We start from the raw sequence: 17,358 nt of genomic DNA, 5'->3' as shown, positions 1-17,358 counted from the left end.
TGCTTCTTAAGAGCCTTCGTTTAGAAGTGGCACCCATCACTCCTGCCTACACACTATCAGAGACACGAGTCACATGGCCACACCTCAGTGCAAGGGAGGCTGGGAGGACGATTGTGGTGAAAATCTTGTGGTCTCAACTGCAATCCCTACTTTTCAACCCTGACTGGAATTTTTTTCCTGCAGATTCAAAATTCCTTCTGACTTTTCCCTTTGGAACTCCAAATTTTTCATGCCCCACAAACACAAAATTCAAACTCTTCTTCTCAATGACATTTCCTTATGTTCAAATCATGGAACATACCAGGTGTTAGTGCTGCTTTTCCTGAAGCATAGCATAAGCCAGAAATAAATCAAGTAGGAAGAAGTCAGCAGCTTTTGAAAATAAATGAAAAAAGTGAAAAGTCCTTCAAAACTGGGTGTCTAGTTTTGAAGTTCCATCCAGGACTACTGCTTTATTGGCATCTAAGATGATCTAAACTCAAAAGCTAAGAGGAGACAAAACCATTGAGCCTTCTCTTATAGTACTTGACTTTCCCAGAATAATGTCCAAGAGATTGGTGACATTTAGTACCTGAGTGTCACTAAGTGTTTTTTTTTCAGTGAGTTTAATTATCAATAATATATGTGAAATCACAGGATTAGCATACCAATTACCTGCTTGTTTTAATATAATTTAGATAATTTATTAAAAGTAAAATAATTTGTCCGTTTTCTATTAATGGTGCAAATGGCACATTTTGGGTAAAACTGTCTTAAAAGCTTACACTCACGTGATAATTTGGCTCTTCAGTTACCATTGAATTTCTAAGAACTTGGGGAATTTTCCTACATTTCTGGAGCATATCTGGAAGCTACAGAAAGACTGATCTTTGCTACCCCCGTGATCATTCCTTTAGATCAGGAGCATCCTCAACATTTTCTATATCCTTAAAAAATCTTCCCTGTGATCTTGACCCTCCATTCTCTGTCCTTTACTCATTGCATCTATTCTGAAAATCAAACTGCTCTTTTGAGACTTGTTGTCTTCTCTTACTCCTTACCTGCCCTCACTGCAGCCCTTTGCACCATGACAACGGGCCTCAGCATTTGAAACACCTGTCTCCCAAGTTATCAGTGATCGCCTAACTCCTAGCTCTCCAGTTCTGAGCACCAGCTTCATGGCTGCCTATGACAGCAGAGGGTAGGTATGAGGAAAAGTAGTGCTCACATCAGGATATATACACCATGTCACAGAAGACTCATCACTTTTATAATAATAAGCACAAGTAAGGATTCATTCATTCAAGAAGTATTTATTGAGCATCTGCTATATGGCAAGCACTCATCTAAATGATTGTAAACAAAAATATAAATACCTGTTCTCATGGAACATATATTCTAGATATGACGAAGCCATATAACATTTTGAGTCCTTGCGATGTGCAAGGTTTTGCTGTAAGGGCTTCGGAAGTGTTGACTGACAATTACGCTCTAATTTATCTACTGTAGTCACCATTTTACAGGTGAGGAAATAAAATACAGAAAGTTAAATAATAGGCCCTCACACACCTAGTAAGCGGTACTTTACAGGCCAAGTTTGATTTAGATAGGTGTGACTTTGCTTGACCCTTAACTCATGCAGTGTGTTTCTAATACAACAGGGTTACCTGTACTTTACAAACATGTTCTAGGAGGTTATACATTCTCCGTCTCATTCCCCCTGCTCTTCTTCTCCCTCTGCATGAGTTTGTATGCTTTATTTTTACTCCCATCTGCTGCCGTTAGACTGACCACATGCCCATAGTGATGGAAAGCTCTAGCTTCCCTCTTCAGTCCACACCTATCAATGCAAATACCCGTCATCAGCAGGACTCCTGAAAGTACCCTTGAGAATGTGCTTCACTCCTTTCACCTCTGCTGTTCTCCCCTCCTAAGCCTGATGGGATCCTTCAGGTCTTGGAGGCTGCTGCCTGTGTGCTCTATCTCCCCAGCTGGCTCCATTTCCTCTGACCCTCACCCACCCTCTCACCCATTCCCATCCCCTCCCCCAGTTCTGTTCCATCCGTCCCCATTGCCTCCAATTTTTATGGTGCTCATACTGATTGCCCAAGACCACCCTGTGGATTTACATGTATTACATCATAATGATTCTTCCCATAGCCTTACAAAGTAATTACTGATATTAACCCTATTATTCCTCTATGGAAGCTGTAAGTCAAAGAGGCTGTGTGACTTCCCCAAGATCACAGAGCTGGCAGGAGGTAGTGCCAGGTTTTGATGTACACTCTCCCTCTCTGCTCTCTTACGGGTCCACTCATCTCCACAATTGCCAGTCTGTCTTTCTTGGAACAGCAGTTTCGAGGCTGCTACAGAACTGCACCACATTTGTGGGTTCCTCCTTCCACCATGAAGGAAAAGTGAAGAATTTTATCTCGTGACTACATTGGGATAAAGACAAATATGTCTCTATTATATATAATTTTTTTCTCTCACCTAAATTTATTTTTTCTTGCGATTTTGAAAGAAATTAAATGCTTTCTTAAACCCTGTGCCTCATGTGCTGGATAGCGCTGGCCCTGGGCATCAGGATGGGCACCCAGAGCACATCTCTGAGTCACCTCCTGACTTGTCTCCCCAATACCCAATGAGGTGCTTAGCCAGCAAATGTTTGGGTGGGAGCACAAGAGAAGAACTGGAGAGTCAGACTCCAGAGACAGCATCTTCTGCTCGACCCAGCGCAGTGCTGAGTTACAGCAGGAAGAGATGAAACAGCAGCTTAGTTCAAACCAGTAACCAAGGCTTTTTCTAAAGTCTCCGAGCTTCTGTTGTGGGAGTGTATCCTAATTTTAATCTCATTAGTGGTGTGTATTCACACGCACACATGTGCGCACATACATTAGCTGTGGTTATGTAACCTGCAGACAAAGGCACTTCGACCTGTTCTGCTATCTTCCGGCACCATATGGTGAGTTCCTTTATCGTATGATTCACAGATAGCTCAGAGTCGTTGCTACCTGTTCCTTAATCCTCTTCTATGGAACCTTTTGACATTTGCTGTCTGCTCTTGGATTCCTGCCTTCTCGCTGGTTCTTCCATGATTTTGGCACCTCCGCCCAGCCCCCATATTTCATATGCAATTCTGAGTGCTGCGTATTTCTGCCAACTCATCTTCCCACAGCGTTGGGAGGCCCTTGCACCTCCCTGATTCTTCTAGGCTTCTCCTCAATGAAGTGACTTTTGCTTTCCTGTAACCCCTACATGCACACCTCCGAAGATAGCAAATTCCAGAACAAGACACTAGAAGGGCCATTTTCCCCAGCAAAATTAATTCTATCAAAGAAATGGAAATACTTGGAAATGGTGTTTTATATTTTTCTGCCCCATGACTGCAGTGGGGACATTTATTTTTTACAACAACTTGGATGCTTGTCGGAGACCAGCTCCAACCTTTGGGGTGTCTCGAGGCAACACAGGCAGGACCCTAAGATGGGAAGGCTTCGGTGAGCGGATATTCCAAAAAGGGGAGAGGGGAATGGATGTGAGGAGTCAGGATAGGGTACAAGTCTTCCTGCTTTTCCTTCAGCAGGTCTTTATTTACACTGTGTAGCAAGTAGTTAATTGTAATAATGCATAGGGTAAGTTAATGAGATACCACCATAAAACATTCTCAAGGATAAAGGGAAAAAACATTCTTCTGTTTACAATTTATGGTATGCTAAATTATACATTTTTGTGACAGTTATCATATATATAGCTGTCTACTTATCATTAAAGGAAGAGGGGTCTGGAAAAGGGTGAGCTTGTTAGCAAAAGGTTGTTAAGGGTCTTGGGGTAGTAATAAATTGTGTTAGCAGTGTTAGCAGTGATTGTCCAAGGAAAAGCTAATGGCTGATTTAAGGCTAGCAGAGAGTAGTTAGTGCTTGTTTTAAAAAGGAGTAAATTAAGAGAACGTTATACAGTTGTATATCAAACAACACCTGTGTAGTCAAGGTTAAAATTTGTCCATTATGCCCTGGGAGCCTTATCTAAAGTTTATTTTTATTCAAAGAAACCATGGAAGCTTCCCAGGAGTTTTTTATGTCCTGGGGTCTTATTGCTCCTGGGGCTTGGCTTTTGTCTCAGGAGACAGAGGAATTTCTCACCCTGGGGCAGCTTGCCTGAACCAGCAGCTGCCTTTTGCAGCTAAGTCAATCCAGTTGTAAACTGAATGTTGCTCAGAATATTTTGATATTATGTTTATACAAAAAAGGGAGGTCATAACATAAGTTAGCAGTGGACAGTCTGATTTTTCAGAGCATATCCCGATCCACCCGGAATCTGTCAGACGATGGACGTTGCATAGCTTGTGTCAGATGCTTCTGTGTGTCTTACAGCAGCCATGGGGAAGAGGGCAGCTAGAATGAGGAAACTCCCCAGAACCACAGCCATTACCTCCATGTTGGGGTTCCCCCAGCCTGCCATCCCTGATTCTTGCTGAAGTGCCCCTCTGTTGATAGGCATCAGTACCAACTCTCTCAACCGTATGTTACTTCTTAACATCCTAGATCTCTCAGATCTAAGATACCCTAGAATCCTGAAATACCAGGAGAGAGAATCTTAAGGGCCACTCTGGCTCTGGGAACCTATGACCCAGTTAGCTCTGACCAGGGTGGGAGGGCGGCGCCTTTTCCAACACTTCCATCAGGGGAGGACAGACACAGACTCTGAAAGGCACAGGTGCTGTGGGCATTTGGTCTCAGAGAAGGAAGGAAGCAACTGTCTTGGCTGGTCCAGGGCCAAAGTGACAGTTTCTTTTGAGTCTTGACCACATTGCCTGACTCTTTGGGGAAGGAAGACAAAGTTAAATCGAGTCCTTTTCTTGAAGGGCCGGAGAGCGCCTATTAACATGGACACCATGTCCCAGGTGATCAGTCACAGCCCCTGGTCCAATTATTGTGTTGTCATCACCTCTGCCTTCCCCTGCACATTCATCTCCAGCAAATCTTTATGTGCTGTTTCAGAAACTCACAGTCCTGTTAAGATGAATCCCTGGTTACTAACAACATCAATCATAATTCGTTCTACAATAAACATAATAGTGGGAGTTTGTGGGTTGTAGTCATCCAACACCCGTGGTAAATATTTTAGCGGTATGAATATGGACACCCGCAAAGCTCTCTGCTCGTAAACCAATCACATGGGGTTAGCAAAGTGAAGTGGACTCAGGAAACTCAGAAGCTGAGGACGGGAGATTCACATCCTCAAGAAAACAGCCCCCTTTTCTGGCAAAGGGGCTAGGATGCTGTAGGAAGAGGTTAGCATGCTGCATTTGTTCCTGGCTTGGCAAAGTTACTTTCCCCCCTTCTGTGAATCTGTTTGTCCAGGAGGGATGAGCGGCCAGTTGTCATGGTTTTGTGATGTTTCATGTATTTTCAGTTCATCTGTTAACACAAACAACTTAATTGAGGTTTGGTTGAGGCTGTGTTAGGGGAGTTCATAGACTAAGAATTGGAGAGATACACCTGTGTGTTCTGCAGGTTACCACCGTGGCCAGGCCCTGGCACTGGTCTGTACTTTCATTTCAGCCCCTCGCTCCCCACCCACTGCAGTTTCACATCCTGTATTGATCTCACTCTCTGTAGAGATTGATCAGTTATTTTAGACGTTGAGGACTTGTCTCAGTGTTTTCTGTCATTGCTTTATTTAGTCCTCCCCGTGACCTTGGGGGCTGGTTTTATATCCATTTTTCAGATGAGTAAATGAGACTCAGAATGATGAGTGACCTGTGGAGCAGTGGACATAGGCTCAAGCCCAGGGAACCTGGCGCCCAGGTGCATAACCACTAGGCCACACAGCCTCTGCTACATTTGACATGGTGCATTCTCTACTGCAAGAAAGCCCATTCTCTACTGGTCTATAACACCAACAGAGGGGATTTGTGTGCACAGAACAGATCAGGTTCTAGAGACAGGTTTCCTTGGTGCCATCTAATTGTTGAATGAGTGACAGGCCTTTAAGGGTCGCATTGCTTTTTTTTTTTTTTTTTGGTAAAATGTACCAATTATAGGTTTGTTTACCTGGGTGCTATCTAAAAACAGCAAAAAAAAAAAAAAAAAAAAAAGCTTTTACCCATCAAGCATTGTCAAATGTAGCATATGGTTCAAAGAAGATTGACTTAGCACACCTGTCACCAACATTGATTTTCGTTCCGAAAGAACTGCTCCTATAACTTAAATTAATACCTATCAATTCTATCCTATTGATTCTACTGGTGTCAGTAATTAGAAATGATATGACCCAAAGTTTTGAAATGGTTCTTTTGCTTTTCTTATTACCGGCCAATCAAAAATTCAAACACTTCTTATTAAGCCCAACTCAGCATCTTCATCTAAAACTCAGGGGCTGGGTTTCACCTTGAAACCTTCTTTGTTCTCAGCCCTCTCCCTGTCACCTGCCACTCTGAGTCATTGCTTCCTGGGTGGAGTGGCATTTGCTTAACAATAACAAGTCCCCATTCTAAATTTCTTTCCTCATGCCCATGTGATGGTCTGTGCCAACATCGATGTAAAAGACTTAAAGCTTGTCGACCTGACATGTGGTCTGAAAGCTCAGTTTATCATCGCAGATTCATGCCTTCCCCATTAGTAACATTCCCTGTTGAGTGAGACCTTCACGTCCATCGATGAAGCTACATAGACACATCATTATCATCTGGAGTCCACCCAGGGCTCCCTCTTGGTGTTCTCCATTTTATGGGTTTGGACTAATATCTATAATGATGCTTGTGCACCATTATAGTATCGTATAGATGTTCACAGCCCTCAAAACCCTCTGTGCTCTGCCTGTTCATCTTTCCCTCCCCCTTACCCTTAGCAACACTGATCTTTTTACTGTCTCCATGGTTTTGCCTTTTTCAGAATGTCATATAGTTGGAATCATACAGTATGCAACCATATAAAGAGATTTTATTTTAAAGGCAGAAAACCTTACATAATAAATCATGAAATAACCAAGTTGTATCATCTGAGTGGATCTGCATGCCGAATATCACTGCTCTTATTTTGGTCCAGCCGATCGTATCCGCAAAATGATTCACTCCTATCTCGATTCACGCTATTAGCTCCCAATTACCGTCTTTTCCCCACTGTATCACTTTTCAATATTTCTGCAAGTACTCCTTCGATTAGCAAGTCTATCCTGTTGCCAATTCCCAAACAAGTGTAGAAGCCAGAAATCATGTTCAGACTGTTCACTTCCAGTTTGCTGTTGGTGGTAAATGCATTGGGTTCCCCAAAACCACGCAAGTCCATATCCATCCGATGAGTGTCATCGCCCTCAACTACAAAACGAAACACACCCACATGTGGGAATAGATGCTAAGAAAATGTGACCCAAACTTCAAATGATAAAAAATCACTTTGGAGACTCAAAATGAGAGACTTCGGGGTGGCGTGTGGGATGGAGGGGACTTGAGAGACTCCTGCAGTCCGTCACATGTGCACCCTTGTGTTCAGGTACACACACATGTGTGCTGTCTTCTGTCCACGCGTTAAGCTCACGCCTCATATCATTTGGTTCTCATCACCACCCTGTGAGCTGATGCACTTCCTGCCTTTCAGCCCCATAGCCAGCGGGCTATAAGGCTGGGTTGGTGTGGTTCTGCCCTGTTCCTGGGTTCCAGTTCTCAAGGACCCCATTATTAAACTGGGTTGCTTACGGCCCTCAGCTTCTCATCCCCAGCCCTCTCTGCAGGGGTCTTTGGCAGATCTGTGTGCCAGGAAAGTGAGTGTGAGACCTTGGAACCCAGGGTCTGTGGCCCCTTCTCGGGAGGCTTGCAGGGATTGTCCTGGCCACTGAGTGCGATGTCCTGGCTACTGAGCACATAGCCCCTGCAGTAGGGTCCTCACAGCCTCTCCAAGAGAACCATGACCGGCCCCACCTCTGAAGCTGGACAGCACACCCTTGCTCTCTGCACTCTGTAGAAGGATCTCCTGGGACATAGATGTCACGGACATTTTGGCCTGTTGCTGTGGCTCGTTTTCTGCCTTTTTCTTTCTGCAATCTGGAGAAGTGGGAGAGAAGCACACTACACCCACAGAAAGAGCTGGGACATCCCTCTTGTTCTCCATAATTATGCTTTCACTTCAACAATATGGCTTGCTCTGTGCTGGGCACTGAACTTTACCTACATTATGTCACTTCCTCTCTCAATAGCCTTGGAAGGGAGGGGCTCTCATTATGTCCTTTTGGTGGATGAGGGAGCTGAGGCTCAGAGAGGCAGAGTAACTTACCTGGCATCACACAGCAAGTGCATGATAGAGTCAGGCTTGGAACTCACGAATCCTGAACTTGCACCTACTATGATTTCACAATTCTGATCTGATAGAAACTTCTCTCTAGCCCATCAGACTTTGTTGGTGTCATGACGACATTCTTACATTAAGAGTTTGTCAGGCTGCCTGCCATTTGTGGCAAAGATGAGGCTGTTCGAGCTAACCTTCATTTTGTAACCCAGCCAAATTTATTTCAAAATCCTACTCTGTGTGGGTGCCCTTGGAGAAGCAGGCAGGGGTGTTAGCCCAGTGCTTCGGGCCCTGATCACCACACCAGCCTGGTGGCCTCTGGCCAGCTCCCTTCCCCCTCCTACCCCCCAGGGGAGGCCAGGCCTGGCACAAGAAGTCCCCAAATATTTAGAAGATTCTGATTTAATTGGTCTGGAGCGTGGCCCAAGCACCAGCTACTAAAAGCTCCGCAGGGAATTCTAATGGGCAGCCTGAGGAAACAAGCAGACAAGGCGAACCCAAGGAGAGGCTAGGGGAAGGGAGGAGGTGGTGTTTGCCTTGAAACTTCCAGTTGAGCTCATCTGAAGTGGACTCTGCAGGTCTTCAGAAGGGCTGGGGGTGAGGAACCCGGCAGGAGAACACCTGAGAGAGCAGGGAGTGCTCAGAGGCGAATCCTAAAGCAGAGGGGGTACCGGCCTCATAGCACTGGAGAGCCAGACCTGACCCAGCCTAGTCCAAAGCCTGCTCCCTAGTGTTGACGGTGGAGGAGGGGAGGGGAGTGGGGCCTGGGGCCCCGGCCCCCCTGGAGACTGCAGTGCACACACAGGTTTTCACTCGTGTCTTGTGCCTCCCCGGTGCCTGCCTCCCTCAGCTCACTGCGCCCTGCAGATCCTCTCCTCCCAAATTAGTGCTTGGGGGCCTAAGGCCCCCTACATCTCTCGCCCTCTTCCCCACTCCCTCCCCTTCTCTGCCTCTCTGTCTTCCCCTCTCTCCTCCATCTGAGTTCATCAAATTGGAATCTTTTCCCAAGCCCTTTGTGTTAGCCAGGCTTGCAGGCTCAGACAGTGCGGGGAGCTGCTCTCCCCTCCCGCTCCCCCATCTCCCTTTCTGACCCTGTTGTAGGGATGTTATTAAGAACATCGCCCGCCATAGCACTGCGTGTTCAGTTTTAGACCTAAGTCCCAGGGTAAGTTTATTTCCATCTCAGAAATTACTTTCATTATAGGAAATATGGATTTTTGTTACGCTTTGTGAATCTCTCGTTGTTTTGGCCTCCAAGGAGGAGAGGAAGAGAGAGAGAGAGAAGAGGGTGAACACACACATTTACTGCATGATGTGTGATCATTTAAAGGGCCTTTATTGAAGTAGAATTTGCATTCATAAAATCTCCTTTTTGTAATATGATCTTGATTGCAGCCTCAAATTCTTTGTGATTGGATTGGAAAGAGCCTTATATAAATGAAACAATGCTGACACCTAAGCAACTGAAGATCTTTAGCAGTATAAAGGCATTAGTGACTTTCTTCACTCAGATCTTTTCATTCATTTATCTGACAAATATTGAGTGTCTTCTACATGCTGGGTACATGTTGGGAATCTGGCAGTGAGCAAGTTCACTAGAGATACATTCTAGTGAGGGAAGAAAATAACCAAGTAGAGGTTAAAAATGCCAGGGGAGGGGCCCTCCCTGGTGACCCAGCGGGTTAAACCACAGCACTAAGAAGCTAAAGCCACTTCCGCATGAGTTCGATTCCCACCTGCCCCGGAGGTGACCCACATGGCGCGGCAGACCTCTTCTGACCCGCCCGCTGCTCCCCTCAGCAGTGTACTTCGTCAATCTCCCTGTTCTGCTCCCCACTTTGTCTCTGGTGAAGCCTCTTGCTGCCCCTGGACCTCTGGCCTGTACCCCAGTTCTGTGTGCACAAATAAATCTTTTAAAAAAAAATGCCAGGTGAGATAAATGCTGTGCAAGAAAACTAAGGAGAGGAAGGGAATGCGTAATTGACGGGGGGCTACAGCTTGAGCAGTGGGGTCAGGGAGGTCCCCTGCAAGGAGTCCAGGTCAAGGGAGATGAACACACAACTGGGACAGAGTGGAAGGGCAGGGAAGCTTCTAGGCAGGTTGAGTGAGCTTAGCACATCTCCCCAGGTCCTGTGGCTAGTATGTGGAGCTGGGGCACCGTGCCAGGTCTTCTGTTTCTGAAATCTGTGCCCTCACCAGGACGCTGCATTGCCAGGGGCCCAGTTTTAGATGCCTTTTGCCATTTGTTTCACCAGTAAAGTTCATCATAACAAACTTGCTAGCCGGGAGCCCCCAGGCTACTTTCTTCCATTTTATCTGCTGTCACTCGAGTGCCGCCATTTGTCACATCTCTCCCAGAAGATGCCTGGTAACAGATGTGGCTTGGAATTTGATAAGAACATCACTCCAGCACATCCTTTCAGTCTGTTTGGACTCCTTCCCTGGAGAGGGAGGGACAGCTGAACCAGCAGCCCACGCCCTCCGTGTTGGTAGCAACTGCAGAAACTCATGAGACAGTTAATAAAAGTTCCTTTCCCCTTAAAGGAACAGTTTGAACCTGGCGATCACCAAGGCCAGGGTGGCTATCTTTCTGCCATCTTTCTCTCCTTTACCAACGCTTTGCGTGTAGAGGAAGTAAGACCTCGTCGGACCCCTGCATGCTGGAAGCAGGGGCCTGCCAGTCCTGTGTGAAGGCGTCACCACTGCAGCACCCTGCCACACACAGGATCCCCACAAAGCTTGTGGATAGATGAACCGGAATCGAGACTGCGTGACCATGCTCATCTCACCAATTAAATGAGTGGTTTGTTAGTGGCTCTATGAGAAATGGAGACAGGAAGTGACTGTCACCTGCAGGATCCCAAACCTCAACTGGGCGGTTGGGTAGGAAGAGGAGAAACAGGGTGGGATCTGGAGCTGAATGTGACACTCCCCCACCCCACCCCCAAGCCCCCAAGGCAGTTAGCAGACAGTGCAGCCTGACAGGGGAACTTGTGGAGCTTAGGGCTCAGCGAGTCAGCTGGTGCTCGGGTTAGAGGATTTAGGACCTGGGAGTCTGGGCAGTGTCACTTCTGAGTGGAGGGACTTTGGACGAGCCACTTCTCTACGTCCTGGTCCCCTCAGTGTGAGATGTGGCCAGCAGCACCTACACAGGCGCAACCTGAGCTAGAGGTGGTGCGAGGAGGAAGCTGGGGGGTTACCCCGCTCTGTCCCCAACCAGCCTCCTTCCCGCCTACTGGCTGATGCTGTTCTGGTCTCTGGATCCTCAGATTCTGCAGAGACCAGTGTTTGCTGCCTCTCAGAGGGCCGGGAGGAGGATCTGGAATTTCGACTTCTAGAGCTTGAGTGCTCACTTCCTACAGGACTTGTAGGCTAAGATGAGTGAAGCCAGGTACCCGGTAACTGATTCTAAGGGAGCACAGTGCTCTTCCCTGTGGCCTGAACGTGCCACCCCCATCTCTGCCTCACTGGCCCAGCTGCTGCTTCAGTCCCAGCTTAGCGGCCACTTCTCCGGAGCACCTTTTCTGACCCATCAAATCATATGCACCCCCCAGGGAAACACGTGCACTTCTGTGTCAGAGGTTTGCTTGTAAAGGGCATTGTCATTATTTTTTTAAAGATATATTTATTTATGCACACAGAACTGGGGTACAGGCCAAAGGTGCAGGGGTGGTGAGAGGCTTCACCAGACACAGAGCGGGGAGCAGAACAGGCAGATGGACGAAGTACACTGCTGAGGGGAGCAGCGGGCGGGTCAGGAGAGGTCTGCTGCGCCCTCTGGGGCAGGGATCGAACTCGCACTGAAGCAGCTGCAGCCAGCTTGCAGTGCCATGTCCTAACCCGTTGCGCCACCAGGGAGGGCCCGCGTTGTCATTATGTATGCTGTCATAAATAATGAGGGCAACGACCTTGTCTTTCTGCCTCCCGCCATACCTGACTCAGGGCCTGGCACAACCTAGTGAATGTCTACTGAGTGAGTGAGAGAGTGAGTGGATGAACTGAACCAGCTGGCCACGTCCCAGATAAGACTGGGAAAGCTTATACATTTGGAAAACAAAATAAATTCTGTTTCGTTGCCCTTTCTCCATTCAGGCCTTTAAAAAATAGTTGTGCTTCACCAAGCACCGAGACCAACACAAAGCAAGGGAACAGGACGCTTGGCAGTAGAGCATTTCAAGGCAGAGCTGAAGGCGTCAGCTGGACCTGAGTTCAGATCCCGGTGCTGGCCCTAACCGGTGTGGTGGTGACAGCTTCCGCACCTCCCGGAGCCTCAGGGAAGTGGGGCTCTTGCTTGTACCACTCCCGGAGCCCTGTGTAAAGTGGTGAGAAATAATCCACGAAAGCTATTCACGGCCACGTTGATGAGGTCAAAAACATGGTGGTGTTTGGCACCATTCAGCAGACCTCAGTGTGTGTGTCGTGTGTACTTCGGGCCGAGTGCTTCTTCGCCCCCTTGTGCAGGGCGTCCTCCTCTGTGCTTCTAGAGAGGTTTCTTGAGCCTGGTCCCTGTGGTCTTTGTTCACTCTGGCCTTGTTGTAACTGGTGGAAATAATGGTGTGTCCTGATTCACTTGCCCTGACTGCTCACAGCAAGGAGACCTCAGGACAACATGGTCAAACACAGCACTAGTCGTCCCTGCGGTGAAACCCGAGGTCTGTCTTCCTCTGTGGAGAGCGGGTCAGAGAAAACATCTGCTTGGTGATTACCACGTCCTCAGTGCTGGGAAGGCTCTGAGTGGATCCCAGATAACAATTTCCCCCAATTCTGTGTGAGCAGGCATTCACTCATTCCCTCAGTCAGCCGCTATTTCTTGAACTTGTAATATGTGCGGGCAGTTTCCAGGCTCTGGGATTACACCAATGGACCAAACAGGCACAGAAACCTGCCCTCAAGGCTTACATTACGGCCTTGTTGGTTGGGTGTGGGTCTGCTAATCCTACGCTGCCTAGCCAGCCTCCATTTTGTTACTACAGTTCTGTATTCCTAAAGCAAAGTCAGAACTGGCCGATCATAGGAGCCCAACCCTACGAGGTGACTTTCACATCAAATAAGAGCACAAAGCTGGATCGCTCTGGGTAGCTAGATCGCTCTGTGTATCGTGAGGTATGAGTGGGAATTCCCTGGGGGCTGATGATAGAAGCATAAACTTATTCCCGAGTTACATATCACAAGTTATGACCAGGAACCACTTGGGGGGGAGGGTGTGGGGGAGGGAGCGTTGACTGTTGTATAACGAAGGACTCCAGAAACTGATCAGTGGAACACCTTATTGATAAGACTGGAATCCTGACTGGAGAGTCAGGGCTTGAGCTATGATACCAAGTGATCAGCAGATGAGAAGTGCAGCTCCACCCTTCCCCGGCGGCTTCTACTTCCCCCTCTCCTTTTCTGCTTCCCCACATGACTGACGCTGTATGTCTGGGTTATCAATAAAAAGGCCCGGATCTTGCCCTGAACAGCATCCTGCTTTATGTAGCTGCTCCACGACTCTGCTTCTTTATCAGTATGGTGTTGCCCAAGGCAGAAGTTGAGCATTGGTACATGTTCCCAAAAGGATCACTTCTTGGTCATCAATCTGGGAACCATTCTCTATGATGGGGTGCAGCCTTGCAACGTGGGAGGTCTGTGGAAAGCATCATCTGAGATTGCAGCAGAGGGTGTGGATTCGGGTGAGCACTACCAGCCGCTGAGACTCCCTGGGGCCTTCCACCTACCGTCACGTGCTTGTCTGTTTTTCTAGGTCATGCTCTCAGAGCGAAAGGGCACAGATGAGCTCTATGCAGTGAAGATCCTGAAGAAGGATGTGGTAATCCAGGATGATGACGTGGAGTGCACCATGGTGGAGAAGCGCGTGCTGGCCCTGCCCGGGAAGCCACCGTTCCTCACCCAGCTGCACTCCTGCTTCCAGACCATGGTAACTATTCGGGGCACCGGCTGTTCCCTGCCAGGGTTTTGTCTACTTTCCTTCTCCAATCTCGGTAGAAAGAAGACCCCTGGCTGAGGGATCTGGCGAGGGCCTCAGGTTTCTCATCTGTAAAATGGATGGACGGGGTGCTCCCTGGTGGCACAACAGTTAAAGCACAGCACTACAAAGCTAGCCATAGCAGCTTCAGTATGCATTCGATCCCCGGCCAGGGAGGTGACCCACATGGCGCGGCAGACCTCTCCTGTGTCCCCCCGCTGCTCCCCTCAGCAGTGCACTTTGTAGATCTGCCTGTTCTGCTCCCCACTCTGTCTCTGGTGAATCCTCTCACCGCCCCTGCACCTCTGGCCTCTATCCCAGTTCTGTATGCACAAATGAATAAATCTTAAAAAAAAAAAAAAGGGCAGTCATAGCCACATCCTGCAGTTGTTGCAAGAAGGAAATGAGTTTACAGGAGAAGCACTTGAACCTGTGCTCAGTACCTGGAAGATGCTCACTGCCTATTGGTTATTGATTATTCACTGCACAGACATTTAGCATCGCCTTGGTCTTCGCCAAGTGCTGGGGATAGAATCAAGTAAGCTACATCCTGTTTGGGGAACATTTATGATCTCACTGCACAGGAAATGGTGACAGAACATGCGAGAGGCGCGGTGGCAGCATGCACTCAGACTGGTGAATGGTCCGAAGATTGCACCTGATTAGCCAGAATGGTGTCTGAGTTGGGGTGGGAAAAAAAAAGATTTTCTGCTGGAGCCAGGTTCTGTAAATCCTAGACAATATTCCTTACCTAACAGGTCAGTAAGGAAGTGAACATTTTAGGCAAATGTTTATAGCCATCTTTGCAGAACCAGAGTTCGCCAGCCCTATTTGGGGGTCTGTCGAGTGTTAGGGGCTTCTCAGAGTGGCCTTTCTGCTACTGCAGACAGGATCAAGAGCTGGAATAGTGTTTGTCCAGGTAAGGACCATGAAACAGACCTGGGAGTTATTAAGGCTGATTCTGGGGGGGGGGGGTGTAGATTTTAAATTACTTTCCCCTTTCTGTTCTCATTAAGTTCTTCTGAGCACGCAGGAGAGAGCAGTAGCATTTGTTGCTAGCAAGCCTATTACATCTCAACAAAGAGAGAGGACCGGGCTTCTGGTTCTGGACTTGGCTTCTGCTCATAATTTTTTTTTTTACAGGTTTCTTCCATTATGACAACACTGTAAGTCTTTTTAGTTCTTAAATTTGACAGAGATATTTAAAAAACAAATACGAAAAGACATGCAAAATTGCTGTCGTAGTAATGACTTCTTACAAGGTTACATTCCTCAGGCCACCATGCAGGTCTTAGAAGCTTCTCTGCATTCTAAACTCAGCCTAATTCCAGTGGCATTGACCTCTTCATGGGTCACCACTGTCTTGTCACTACCCTGTTTAATCTGTTTATTTAGAAGAGCAGGGGTTAGCCAGAGGTGTGTGGGGTGGGGGGTGGAGGTAAGAGCATTCCCCAGAGACAGAGTGGGGAGCAGAACAGGCGGACTGAAGTACATTGCTGAGGGGAGCAGCGGGGAGACAGGAGAGGTCTGCTGTGCCATGTGGGTCAGCTCCCTGGGCAGGGATGGAACTCAGGCTCTGAGAGCGCTGAGACTTAACCCCTCGGTCACCAGGGAGGCCCCACTACCATACTTTGATCTTCTCCCTTGTATACATTTGATGTCTGTGAGTGTTTGAATATGGTGATTTCCTCCTCTCCCCTCCCAATCTGATTTCTTCCTGAAGATCCTGGACTATTTGACTCGGAACTCATTTGCACGGTCTGTATTTTCCTGATTGCCATCTTGGGCATCTCCACATGTGTCCTCGGTCCTTTTCTTATGCAAATTGCTAGCTGGGCCTAGAGGCTCCAGCAGATTAGGCAAGACCCTAGGAGGGGGGGGTGAGCTTTCATTGAAGGTACAGTCTGTCCACTCACTCTCTTCCTTGATGTTGCCAAGCACTAACACTTCGTGCTGGGTCCATTAATTCATTAAGATGGTAAAATGGTCATATCCTAATTCTGTCATCTCTTTTTCATTTTTTACTTGCAATGCTTTTTGTTGTTGTTTTATTGTCTTGGAGAAATTGTTTCTTTTTTTAATGTTTTATTTTATTTACTTATTTTTTTTTTAAAGATTTATTTATTTGTGCATACAGAACTGGGGTACAGGCCAGAGGCTCAGGGGCGGTGAGAGGCTTCACCAGAGACAGAGTGGGGAACAGAACAGGCAGATCAACGAAGTACACTGCTGAGGGGAGCAGCGGGCGGGTCAGGAGAGGTCTGCCACGCCATGTGGTCTCCTCCGGGGCAGGCGGGAATCAACTCATGCGGAAGCGGCTTTTAGATTCTCAGTGCTGTGGTTTAACCCGCTGCGCCACCAGGGAGGGCCCTTTATTTACTTATTTTTTATAAAGAGAGGTCTCCCTTCATCTGTGGTCTGGCTCCTTGGTGGGACAGTTCATAGCAGAAAGGCAAGCTAATGCTTGGCTCTTTCCCTTTATAGAACAGTCTTCATGAATTGGTTCATTATGAGATTCCTATGGTGACTGAAGTTTTCTGCATAAATATAAGTTTTGAGTAACCAGATAGCCATAGAAAGAAAAGTCTTCAGTGAGTGGTAATGCACATTATATGGGGATTTGTCAAAAATGAGGAAGAGGGACCTCACTCGTCCAGGTCGCTGAATCTGACGGGAATCCTAAAGGTACTCAAGGGATAACAGAGACAGACTCTTAAACCTCTGTACCCCTTATTCCCACCCCTGTGGCTTTGTCCACTGGTGGTCCCAGATTCGCTCACCGCTGAGGGAGGACAGTTTTTGGTTAATTGACAAGGTTAGACCTGCAAGGAAGTCTTGTTCTCAAGGAGCTGGACTGACTTGGAGCAGCACTTTTCTGTTTCAGTTGGATGTGTTAAGATTTCAGGCAATTAGTCATTGGTGACTAGTATTCATTATGGTAGAATACCTTCATTTGTAATTTACTGCTTGAAAAAATGACAAGGCAAGGTGAATTTGTGATCATTGCTTTTCATATTGAGCCACTCTCCTCCCTTATATGTTGATGTGATTTCTGGAATCAGACAGTAGGGCTAGCTTGAGGTGGAAATGGTGCTGTGTTCTGGCTTCCCGCAAGGAGCCTCACATGCCAGACGA

At 47.3% G+C, this 17,358-nt stretch overlaps 1 protein-coding gene across 2 annotated transcripts in view; it reads left to right on the top strand.

Annotated features, from left to right (window-relative positions):
• Positions 1-17,358, top strand: part of PRKCB (protein kinase C, beta) — a 281,444-nt gene that overhangs the window by 214,880 nt on the left and 49,206 nt on the right. For both annotated transcript variants that reach the window (XM_004692061.2, XM_004692060.2), the window contains exon 10: positions 14,002-14,175. In XM_004692061.2, coding sequence (XP_004692118.1) covers positions 14,002-14,175 — 174 coding nt within the window. The remainder of the gene's footprint in view (positions 1-14,001; positions 14,176-17,358) is intronic.

This window comes from Condylura cristata, unplaced genomic scaffold, assembly GCF_000260355.1.
Source record: "Condylura cristata isolate star-nosed mole 26May11 unplaced genomic scaffold, ConCri1.0 scaffold00032, whole genome shotgun sequence".
In the NCBI taxonomy this organism is placed as follows: domain Eukaryota; kingdom Metazoa; phylum Chordata; class Mammalia; order Eulipotyphla; family Talpidae; genus Condylura; species Condylura cristata.
Note: the sequence above shows the minus strand (reverse complement) of the source record. Positions and strands in the feature narration are given on the sequence as shown.